Raw genomic sequence first — 13347 nt, forward strand, 5'->3', positions numbered from 1 at the left:
GATGTTGTAATGATATAATGATATAGTGTTATGATGTTATGATGTTATAATGTTGTAATGATATAATGATATAGTGTTATGATGTTATGATGTTTTACTGTTATAATGTTGTAATGATATAATGAGATAGTGTTATGATGTTATTATGTTAGAATGTTGTAATGGTATAATGATATAGTGTTATGATGTTATACTGTTATAATGTTGTAATGATATAATGATATAATGAGATAGTGTTATGATGTTATAATGTTGTAATGGTATAATGAGATAGTGTTATGATGTTATGATGTTATACTGTTATAATGTTGTAATGATATAATGATATAGTGTTATGATGTTATAATGTTGTAATGATATAATGATATAGTGTTATGATGTTATGATGTTTTACTGTTATAATGTTGTAATGATATAATGATATAGTGTTATGATGTTATGATGTTTTACTGTTATAATGTTGTAATGGTATAATGAGATAGTGTTATGATGTTATGATGTTATACTGTTATAATGTTGTAATGATATAATGAGATAGTGTTATGATGTTATAATGTTGTAATGATATAATGATATAGTGTTATGATGTTATGATGTTATACTGTTATAATGTTGTAATGATATAATGATATAGTGTTATGATGTTATGATGTTATGATGTTGTAATGATATAATGATATAGTGTTATGATGTTATGATTTTATGATGTTGTAATGATATAATGATATAGTGTTATGATGTTATGATGTTATAATGTTGTAATGATATAATGATATAGTGTTATGATGTTATGATGTTTTACTGTTATAATGTTGTAATGATATAATGAGATAGTGTTATGATGTTATTATGTTATAATGTTGTAATGGTATAATGATATAGTGTTATGATGTTATGATGTTTTACTGTTATAATGTTGTAATGATATAATGATATAGTGTTATGATGTTATGATGTTATGATGTTGTAATGATATAATGATATAGTGTTATGATGTTATACTGTTATAATGTTGTAATGATATAATGATATAGTGTTATGATGTTATGATGTTATACTGTTATAATGTTGTAATGTTGTAATGGTATAATGATATAGTGTTATGATGTTATGATGTTTTACTGTTATGATGTTGTAATGATATAATGATATAGTGTTATGATGTTATGATGTTATACTGTTATAATGTTGTAATGATATAATGATATAGTGTTATGATGTTATGATGTTTTACTGTTATAATGTTGTAATGATATAATGATATAGTGTTATGATGTTATGATGTTATGATGTTGTAATGATATAATGATATAGTGTTATGATGTTATGATGTTATGATGTTGTAATGATATAATGATATAGTGTTATGATGTTATGATGTTATAATGTTGTAATGATATAATGATATAGTGTTATGATGTTATGATGTTATACTGTTATAATGTTGTAATGTTGTAATGATATAATGATATAGTGTTATGATGTTATGATGTTATACTGTTATAATGTTGTAATGGTATAATGATATAGTGTTATGATGTTATGATGTTATACTGTTATAATGTTGTAATGATATAATGATATAGTGTTATGATGTTATGATTTTATAATGTTGTAATGATATAATGATATAGTGTTATGATGTTATGATGTTGTAATGGTATAATGATATAGTGTTATGATGTTATGATGTTATACTGTTATAATGTTGTAATGATATAATGATATAGTGTTATGATGTTATGATTTTATAATGTTGTAATGATATAATGATATAGTGTTATGATGTTATGATGTTATACTGTTATAATGTTGTAATGATATAATGATATAGTGTTATGATGTTATGATTTTATAATGTTGTAATGATATAATGATATAGTGTTATGATGTTATGATGTTGTAATGGTATAATGATATAGTGTTATGATGTTATGATGTTATACTGTTATAATGTTGTAATGATATAATGATATAATGTTATGATGTTATGATGTTATGATGTTGCAATGATATAATGATATAGTGTTATGATGTTATGATGTTATGATGTTATAATGTTGTAATGATATAATGATATAGTGTTATGATGTTATGATGTTGTAATGTTGTAATGATATAATGATATAGTGTTATGATGTTATGATGTTTTACTGTTATAATGTTGTAATGATATAATGATATAGTGTTATGATGTTATGATGTTAATGTTGTAATGATATAATGATATAGTGTTATGATGTTATGATGTTATAATGTTGTAATGATATAATGATATAGTCTTATGATGTTATGATGTTGTAATGTTGTAATGGTATAATGATATAGTGTTATGATGTTATGATGTTATGATGTTGTAATGATATAATGATATAGTGTTATGATGTTATGATGTTATGATGTTGTAATGGTATAATGATATAGTGTTATGATGTTATGATGTTATGATGTTGTAATGATATAATGATATAGTGTTATGATGTTATGATGTTATAATGTTGTAATGGTATAATGATATAGTGTTATGATGTTATGATGTTATAATGTTGTAACGGTATAATGATATAGTGTTATGATGTTATGATGTTATAATGTTGTAACGGTATAATGATATAGTGTTATGATGTTATGATGTTATGATGTTATGATGTTGTAATGATATAATGATATAGTGTTATGATGTTATGTTGTTATAATGTTGTAATGATATAATGATATAGTGTTATGATGTTATGATGTTATAATGTTGTAATGATATAATCATATAGTGTTAAGATGTTATAATGTTGTAATGTTGTAATGATATAATGATATAGTGTTATGATGTTATGATGTTATGATGTTGTAATGTTGTAATGATATAATGATATAGTGTTATGATGTTATGATGTTATACTGTTATAATGTTGTAATGATATAATGATATAGTGTTATGATGTTATGATGTTATACTGTTATAATGTTGTAATGTTGTAATGTTGTAATGATATAATGATATAGTGTTATGATGTTATGATGTTATAATGTTGTAATGGTATAATGATATAGTGTTATGATGTTATACTGTTATAATGTTGTAATGTTGTAATGATATAATGATATAGTGTTATGATGTTATGATGTTATACTGTTATAATGTTGTAATGTTGTAATGGTATAATGATATAGTGTTATGATGTTATGATGTTATAATGTTGTAATGGTATAATGATATAGTGTTATGATGTTATGATGTTATACTGTTATAATGTTGTAATGTTGTAATGGTATAATGATATAGTGTTATGATGTTATGATGTTATAATGTTGTAATGATATAATGATATAGTGTTATGATGTTATGATGTTTTACTGTTATAATGTTGTAATGAATATAATGATATAGTGTTATGATGTTATGATGTTATGATGTTTTACTGTTATAATGTTGTAATGTTGTAATGGTATAATTATATAGTGTTATGATGTTATGATGTTATAATGTTGTAATGATATAATGATATAGTGTTATGATGTTATGATGTTATGATGTTGTAATGATATAATGATATAGTGTTATGATGTTATGATGTTATAATGTTGTAATGATATAATGATATAGTGTTATGATGTTATGATGTTATACTGTTATAATGTTGTAATGTTGTAATGGTATAATGATATAGTGTTATGATGTTATGATGTTATACTGTTGTAATGTTGTAATGATATAATGATATAGTGTTATGATGTTATGATGTTATGATGTTGTAATGATATAATGATATAGTGTTATGATGTTATACTGTTATAATGTTGTAATGATATAATCACATAGTGTTATGATGTTATGATGTTATAATGTTGTAATGATATAATGATATAGTGTTACAGTGAAGAAAATAAGTATTTGAACACGCTGCTATTTTGCAAGTTCTCCCACTTAGAAATCATGGAGGGGTCTGAAATTGTCATCGTAGGTGCATGTCCACTGTGAGAGACATAATCTAAAAAAAAAATCCAGAAATCACAATATATGATTTTTAAACTATTTATTTGTATGATACAGCTGCAAATAAGTATTTAAACACCTGTCTATCAGCTAGAATTCTGACCCTCAAAGACCTGTTAGTCTGCCTTTAAAATGTCCACCTCCACTACATTTATTATCCTAAATTAGTTGCACCTGTTTGAGGTCGTTAGCTGCATAAAGACACCTGTCCATCCCATACAATCAGTAAGAATCCAACTACTAACATGGCCAAGACCAAAGAGCTGTCCAAAGACACTAGAGACAAAATTGTACACCTCCACAAGGCTGGAAAGGGCTACGGGGAAATTGCCAAGCAGCTTGGTGAAAAAAGGTCCACTGTTGGAGCAATCATTAGAAAATGGAAGAAGCTAAACATGACTGTCAATCTCCCTCGGACTGGGGCTCCATGCAAGATCTCACCTCGTGGGGTCTCAATGATCCTAAGGAAGGTGAGAAATCAACCCAGAACTACACGGGAGGAGCTGGTCAATGACCTGAAAAGAGCTGGGACCACCGTTTCCAAGGTTACTGTTGGTAATACACTAAGACGTCATGGTTTGAAATCATGCATGGCACGGAACGTTCACCTGCTTAAACCAGCACATGTCCAGGCACATCTTAAGTTTGCCAATGACCATTTGGATGATCCAGAGGAGTCATGGGAGAAAGTCATGTGGTCAGATGAGACCAAAATAGAACTTTTGGGTCATAATTTCACTAAACGTGTTTGGAGGAAGAAGAATGATGAGTACCATCCCAAGAACACCATCCCTACTGTGAAGCATGGGGGTGGTAGCATCATGCTTTGGGGGTGTTCTTCTGCACATGGGACAGGGCGACTGCACTGTATTAAGGAGAGGATGACCGGGGCCATGTATTGCGAGATTTTGGGGAACAACCTCCTTCCCTCAGTTAGAGCATTGAAGATGGGTCGAGGCTGGGTCTTCCAACATGACAATGACCGGAAGCACACAGCCAGGATAACCAAGGAGTGGCTCTGTAAGAAGCATATCAAGGTTCTGGCATGGCCTAGCCAGTCTCCAGACCTAAACCCAATAGAGAATCTTTGGAGGGAGCTCAAACTCCGTGTTTCTCAGCGACAGGCCAGAAACCTGACTGATCTAGAGAAGATCTGTGTGGAGGAGTGGGCCAAAATCCCTCCTGCAGTGTGTGCAAACCTGGTGAAAAACTACAGGAAACGTTTGACCTCAAACAAATGCTACTGTACCAAATATTAACATTGACTTTCTCAGGTGTTCAAATACTTATTTGCAGCTGTATCATACAAATAAATAGTTAAAAAATCATACATTGTGATTTCTGGATTTTTTTTTTAGATTATGTCTCTCACAGTGGACATGCACCTACGATGACAATTTCAGACCCTCCATGATTTCTAAGTGGGAGAACTTGCAAAATAGCAGGGTGTTCAAATACTTATTTTCCTCACTGTATGTCTGAATGGTGTATATACTGTAAAGCATTTTCTTCTCACATTCTCTGTGCCACTCTGATATATGTGTGTGTACACAGTTAATGATACTGTTTTGAATGAAATTTCTTTTTCTGGCATCACAAGGCAAAGTGTCTCAGGTTAATGAATGTGATTTAAATAATGTGTGGATCGTTCACAATTTGTGCTTTTTAAAACATTGCATTCCACAATTAGTTCCCAATTACTGTTATAATGAGCTTTACTCTTATGGGAAGATGTTCTACTAGATTTTGCAGTTATAATTGATATAATTATATAATGTTATAATGTTATGATGTTATAATGTTAGAATTTTATAGTTTTATGATGTTAGAATGTTATAATTTACTGTTATACTGTTTTACCCCAGAGTGATGACATCACAGACCATTATCTCCTACTGTACACACTACCGGTAGAGCAGATTAACCGTGTTTCACCACGGTATCGACTTGGTAGGACTATTATTCCAACCACTAAGGACAGATTCATAAATAACCTGCCTGATTTATCTCAGTTTCACATTAAACCCATAACTGCTGATCATCTTGATGAGATGGCGAACAACATAGACCTTATCCTCACTAGCACTTTAGACACTGTTGCCCCCATCCGGTTAAAAAAGGTTCGAGAACAAGCAGCTGCACCTTGGTATAATAGTCATACGCATGCCCTAAAGAGAACAACACGTAATCTGGAGAGAAAATGGAGGAAAACTAAATTGGAGGTATTTAGAATTGCGTATAAAGACAGTATGCTTAGCTACAGACAGGCGCTAAAAGCTGCTAGAGCTAAACACCTGAGCAAACTCATAGAAAATAAAAAAAACAATCCCAGGTTCCTTTTCAGTACAGTCGCCAAATTAACAACAAATCAGGGATCTGAAAAATGTGTTCCATTACAGTTTAGTAGTGAAGACTTCGGGTTAGGGTTTTTTCTTCACTGAAAAAATAGATAACATTAGAAAAACAATTGTGGCAGTTCAACCTCTGACAGCATCTCCCGACACAATCGTACTTACAACCCCACAACTACACTGTTTTACATGTATAGGACAGGAAGAGCTGTATGATGCTATTATGAAAGCTAAATCAACAACATGTCAGTTAGATCCAATTCCCACTAAACTACTGAAGGAAGTGTTATATTCAGCTGGTGAGCCTCTTTTCAATATTATTAACTCCTCACTATCGTTAGGTCATGTCCCTAAATCCCTCAAGTTAGCAGTTATTAAGCCTCTCATTAAAAAACCTAATCTGGATCCAAGCATGCTATCGAATTACAGACCAATTTCAAATCTCCCATTTATGTCTAAGATTTTAGAAAAGATTGTCGCTGCCCAGCTATGTAACCACTTGCAGGAGAACAATATCTTTGAAGAGTTTCAGTCAGGTTTTAGGCCCCATCATAGCACAGAAACTGCTCTAGTTAAAATCACTAATGACCTGTTTTTAGCTTCAGACCAAGGCTACATCTCCCAATTAGTTTTACTAGATCTTAGTGCTGCTCGACACTATAGATCATGATCTTCTCCTCGATCGCTTACAGAATTACATCGGTATTCAGGGACAGGCATTAAGCTGGTTTAAATCCTACCTGTCCAATCGTTACCATTTCGTAGATTTAAATGGAGAGCTATCCAGGATAATGCTAGTAAATTATGGCGTGCCACAAGGGTCAGTTCTAGGACCCCTGCTTTTTACAATATAAATGCTTCCATTAGGAAATATTATTAGAAGGCATGGAATTACCTTCCATTGTTATGCTAATGATACCCAGCTATATATTTCATCCAAACCAGGCGATACGCTCAATTAGCTCGCATAACTGAGTGTGTTGAAGAAATAAGAGATTGAATGACCCATAACTTTCTGCTATTAAATTCTGATAAAACGGAGATTTTGTTTATCGGCCCAAAAAATAGTACACAGAAGCTCCAGCATCTCAGCCTGCATTTAGACGGTTGTTCTGTAACTACTAGTTCAACGGTAAAAGACCTGGGAGTTATTTTAGACAGCAACTTATCTTTTAAAAATCACATCAATCAAGTTACAAAAACAGCCTTCTTTCACCTTAGAAATATTTCTAAGCTAAGAAATATGTTATCTATATCTGATGCAGAGAAGCTCGTCCATGCGTTTATGACCTCTAGAATAGACTACTGTAATGCATTACTAGGTGGATGTCCTGCATCATTAATAAACAAGCTTCAGTTAGTTCAGAATGCAGCAGCAAGAGTTCTTACTAGGTCAAGAAAATACGATCATATAACCCCAATCTTATCGTCCCTACATTGGCTTCCTGTTAAGTTTCGAATAGACTACAAACTACTGCTACTCACTTATAAAGCACTAAATGGTTTGGCTCCCATGTATCTATCCAGTCTTTTAACACGCTACAATCCGTCACGCTCCCTGAGATCTCAAAACTCTGGGCTTCTAGTAGTTCCTAGAATAGCAAAGTCCACTAAAGGCGGTAGAGCATTTTCACATTTAGCTCCTAAACTCTGGAATAGTCTTCCTGACAGTGTTCGGGGTTCAGATACACTCTCCCAGTTTAAGTGCAGATTAAAAACATATCTTTTTAGCAAAGCCTACACATAACACACATCACACACATCACATCACAACCTTGTGCTCCAGAACATCTGATCACATGCACATTATCAACTTGTGCTGTTAATATCATGAACAGCAGCTACGCTAATTCCTCTCCACTGCTTCTCTTTCTCTCCCCATCCCGAGGCATCCTGAGGTTTGGCCAGCTCCAATCACGTCCCACCTCGTGAAGATTATGGACCTATGGATGATCATGGAGAAGTAGATGCCGAGTGTTTAAAGGCCCTGGCATGGAGAAGCTGATGCTGGATCTATGATGATCACAAATTGTTCTGTATTGTTGAAAGATTTATGACCAAACTTTTGATGTCACCCATATGAGGATGGGTTCCCCTTTGAGTCCGGTTCCTCTCAAGGTTTCTTCCTCATATCATCTAAGGGAGTTTTTCCTTGCCACTGTCGCCACGGCTTGCTCATCAGGGACAAACGCACACCATTCACCTTCACTGTTGTTTTCTGTAAAGCTGCTTTGAGACAATGTCTGTTGTGAAAAGCGCTATACAAATAAACTTGACTTGACTTGACTTATAATGAGCTCCACTCTTCTGGGAAGATGTTTTACTAGATTTTGCAGTGTGCTTGGGGAGATTTGCGGTGAAAGCTTGGAAATATGAGATCATAGTCTGAGATCTAATCCACCATTTCATCAATTTGGTGTTTAAAATCATTTTATGTGATTTATTAGGGCTGAATTGAATTGTGATCAGAGATCAGGTCCCACAGCAGTTTGCCAATGATGAAAACATTAAAATGAATTAAAGAAACACACGTATACTTTTTTATTAATTTCTGGCTACATTTTCATGCTGGAACAGGTTTGGGTCTCCAGATGAAGTGAAGGAAAAAAATTGCATGTGCTTCTACTTGCAATGTAGCGTTGTGTACAAAATCTTCACAAAAATAACCCAGCTCTGCCCTGCCACGCCCACCACGACCACCATGCCATGCCCACCACAACCGCCACGCCACGCCCACCACGACCTGCACCATGTTCTTTTAGATTATCTGTGACCTGTGAACATGTTGCTCTAGTTTCAAGTCAGGACTGAATGTTAGATTGGAAATATTGTGCATTTTGGGGCATAAATGTCATTTTCTTTTCATTTCTGTGCTGAGAAACAGTAAAAGCCATTTTCTCATTTCTCTGCCTTCAAAATGAAATAAAAAAAATAGGAAAACAGCATTGTAATTCACATTTATTATTTTTTCAACTGAGAACCAAGAACCAAATAAATGCAAGACACACAAACTCTCATGTCTATAATTTTAACTAAAACACTTTCATAACCTTTCTTTTCAACACTAAAGCTTCTTGCTAGGTGAAGTTCTCAACATTTTCATCCTGTTACTTTATTTACCTCCACCCCAGTCACATGAGTTTGTCCTAAATAGATTTGCCTTTGTCATGAGTAATGCTGATTTACATTAGAGCCCAGCTGAGGTTTGCAGGAAGTCAGATGGTATTTAATGCTTCAGGGTTCCACTTTGCAGGAGACTTTTCTGAGCTGCTGCGTGAACTTAATTTCAATACGCAAAAGTTACTATTTATTCATCTATTACATTTATTATATCAGGGAATTTTCTAGCAACAGGTCCTGCGACTCTGAACTTTTAGGTCCATCATGAAGCTGAATCTCTTTCTTCTTCTCTGTCTAAGCGGTAAGTGTGTATTTCATGACTAAAATCTTTTCATGCCTGTAATCTACTAAAAACTAATTGACCATCATGGGCAAGAGGACATGAACAAGAAAAGTAAGAAAAAAATGTTGGCAAAAAAACTCCAGATGAGAAACATATTTGAGCTGAAGTTCAGCAGATCAGATCAGTTCACGCGCTGTAGCTTAACAATAACAATAACAACAACGACAACAACAACAATAACAAATGGAGCTTGTTGTTGACAATGATGCCACATTTGCAACCTGAAGTTCTGGACCTGAGACACACACACACACACACACACACACAGATCCTTCACTATTGTCAGTGATGTTATGTTGCAGTCTGATACTACAATCATTCAGATTAATGTTTTGTTAGAGGGTCATTATCACAGGGTCATTAGACAATCAAACTGGGGGTAAATGTTACATCACTTTCACTAACATCTCCCTTTTTATTATTATTATTATTATTATTATTATTATTATTAGTATTATTATAAGAGATATGATACACTGTGGTGGCAGATCTGCTTCTCTGTTAGAAAGTGTGCTACACACCTGCATATTAGACGTGTCCAGTGCCGAGTGTGGATCCATTGTGTGTAAAATTTAAACTATTACCCACAGGCCTCAACCCCATCACCAACCTTCCAGCCATCATGCACAATTACACTTTTATCCCATCAGTGCAGACGTGGCCAGTGGCCCAGAATTACTGCAGGACCTTTTACCATGACTTGGCTACTATCAGTACTAGCGATGACCAGGCAAAAATAATGGCACTTTCAGCACAAACTTTGACTGAGCAAGCCTGGGTGGGATTGTACAATGACATCAGCAGTTGGCAGTGGTCCTTCCCAAACGTCTCATTGATAAGAACGGGTTTCAGCCAGTGGTACTTCGGGCAGCCTGATAATGCTGACGGGAATCAGTCATGTGGAGCGATTCAGCTAGGAGGATACTGGCATGATATTCGCTGCACATACCTGAAGCCCTTCATATGCTACAACAGTGAGTCTGTGTGCTTTACCGATTAGCTGTCTGGTTTCAGAACCATTAGCAACCTGTGCTAGTGAACTGTACCATGCTCCACAGGTAACTACAGCGGTGCTGAGAGGTTCGTTGGAGTCACCACTCCGCTGAGCTGGATGGACGCTCAGGCTTACTGTCAACACTTTCACACCGATTTAGCTTCTGCCATCAACTCAAGTGATAACAGCGAGCTAAGTTATGTGGTGTCACTTCAGGGTTACTCTTGGTTTGGACTTCACAGGGACACTTGGAAGTGGTCGGATGGAACACAAATGTCCAACGTAACATGGCTCTCTGGCCAGCCCAATAATTACTTTAAACCAGAGAACTGTGGCAGGTTTAATAACGGGTTTATGAGTGACGAAATGTGCATTCAAAACTTATCCTTCTTCTGTCACACTGGTGAGTTTTTACACTGCAATATACATGCTAATTATGCTAACCTTCACCTTCTTCTAAAAACTCATTTAGAAGGTTCTGTTGACAGCTTTATAAATCAGCACACATATCAAAATAAACAATTTTCAAAGAGCAGGAAACTTGCCAATTATTAGTCAGCAAATTAGCAAATTAGCAGGTTGCTAAACAAGTTTAGAAGTATATAAGTATGGAAATAACTAGCAGCCTGAATCGAATGAATTTTCTCATCTGCATTCGAATTCAAATCAATCAAATCAAATCAAATCAAGCTTTGCAAATAAATTATTTGCTTTGCAAAGCAAATCAATTCTTTACGTGATTAAAAAGAAACCTATAATATATTGTTTAATTAATTATATCAATAATTAAATAAATATGTTTACATTTGAAATGCCCACTGCAGATAAAACTCCAGTCAATAGAGATCAAGTTACAGTTTAGAATTAATACGTGACACATGTGACTATCAAGAAATGTTGATGTTTGACTCTGTATGTGTTGGTTTTGCTCCAGTTACTCCAGTAAGGAAACAACAAATAATGAAATTCCAGGTTCTGTCTGATGGCACAGGGTTTAATCCTGCTTTCCAGCTCACTTTTTTACAGTTGGTGAGTCATGTGGTGATAAATTTCATACAATGTTTTATGAATATGCTAATCAGACTGGTGATGCTAACATTACCCTTGTGCAAATCTAATCTAAAGATAAATCTGAAACTGGAGGAACACAGCGTGATGTTGAACTCCACCGTGCGCTTCAGGCTGCAGCCAGATGGAAATCTTTTCCACAGGAAACCCAAATACTGAATTCTAAATCCTTTTATTCAGGTTCTGTACCTTTAGATATGATGATGATGAGATGTGATAATATTCTTACCTTGATGGTGTATGTTTCCTTCTGTAGATAATGGGGTTATGAGTAGTCTTCTGTATATGTAGATTCTGGGATTATGAGTAATCTGTACTGGGGTTATGAGTAGTCTTCTGTATATATAGATAATGTGATAATAATCTGTATATGTAGATAATGGGATTATGAATAATATGCATATGTAGATAATGGGATTATGAATAATCTGTATATGTAGATAATAGGATTATGAATAATATGCATATGTAGATAATGGGATTATGAATAATCTGTATATGTAGATAATGGGATTATGAATAATATGCATATGTAGATAATGGGATTATGAATAATCTGTATATGTAGATAATGGGATTATGAATAATATGCATATGTAGATAATGGGATTATGAATAATCTGTATATGTAGATAATGGGATTATGAATAATATGCATATGTAGATAATGGGATTATGAATAATATGCATATGTAGATAATGGGATTATGAATAATCTGTATATGTAGATAATAGGATTATGAATAATATGCATATGTAGATAATGGGATTATGAATAATCTGTATATGTAGATAATGGGATTATGAATAATATGCATATGTAGATAATGGGATTATGAATAATCTGTATATGTAGATAATGGGATTATGAATAATATGCATATGTAGATAATGGGATTATGAATAATCTGTATATGTAGATAATGGGATTATGAATAATATGCATATGTAGATAATAGGATTATGAATAATCTGTATATGTAGATAATGGGATTAGAAATATCCTGTATATGTAGATAATGGGATTATGAATAATATGCATATGTAGATAATGGGATTATGATTGTTTGAAGCTGTTGATTGGTCACTTGGACATAATAGTATATCACATTTACTTTAATCATTCGATGGAAATTGTCATTAAATGTAGCCAGAAATTGATAAAAAAGCATGTTGTGTGTTTCTTTAATTCCTTTTTCATTTCCATGATCTCTGATCATAATTCATTTCAGCCCTAATAAATCACTTAAAATGATTTTAAACACCAAATTGATGAAATAGTGGATTAGATTTTAGACTATGATCTCATATTTCCAAGGTTTCAACACAAATCTCCTCAAGCACACTGCAAAATCTAGTAGAACATCTTCCCAGAAGAGTGGAGCTCATTATAACAGTAAATGGGAACTACAGGTAAAATGTGATGTTCCAAAAAATGATCACCGAAGCCACACAATAGACTGCACTGTTCTGCTTCTGG

The 13347-nt window shown here is 33.4% G+C and overlaps 1 protein-coding gene across 1 annotated transcript; it reads left to right on the top strand.

Moving 5' to 3' along the window:
* Positions 1-9590: 9590 nt before the first annotated feature.
* LOC310715363 (macrophage mannose receptor 1-like) lies at positions 9591-13045 on the top strand. The gene is made up of 5 exons (XM_083521747.1): positions 9591-9763; positions 10396-10779; positions 10864-11202; positions 11734-11828; positions 11925-13045. Exons 1-5 carry the CDS (start codon positions 9727-9729, stop codon positions 12024-12026), a joined length of 957 nt encoding a protein of 318 aa, XP_083377873.1. The 5' UTR covers positions 9591-9726; the 3' UTR covers positions 12027-13045.
* The last annotated feature ends 302 nt before the right edge of the window (positions 13046-13347 follow it).

The sequence above is a fragment of the Silurus aristotelis genome (genome assembly GCF_946808225.1).
Source record: "Silurus aristotelis genome assembly, chromosome: 20".
Lineage (NCBI taxonomy): Eukaryota > Metazoa > Chordata > Actinopteri > Siluriformes > Siluridae > Silurus > Silurus aristotelis.

Excerpts from the sequence above, each read along its gene's own strand:
- LOC310715363 (XM_083521747.1), top strand. The coding sequence starts at position 9,727 with ATGAAGCTGAATCTCTTTCTTCTTCTCTGTCTAAGCG. Across the intron at positions 9,764-10,395 it reads TCTTCTTCTCTGTCTAAGCG|GCCTCAACCCCATCACCAAC; the intron begins GTAAGTGTGTAT and ends TATTACCCACAG. Across the intron at positions 11,829-11,924 it reads AGCTCACTTTTTTACAGTTG|ATAAATCTGAAACTGGAGGA; the intron begins GTGAGTCATGTG and ends TCTAATCTAAAG.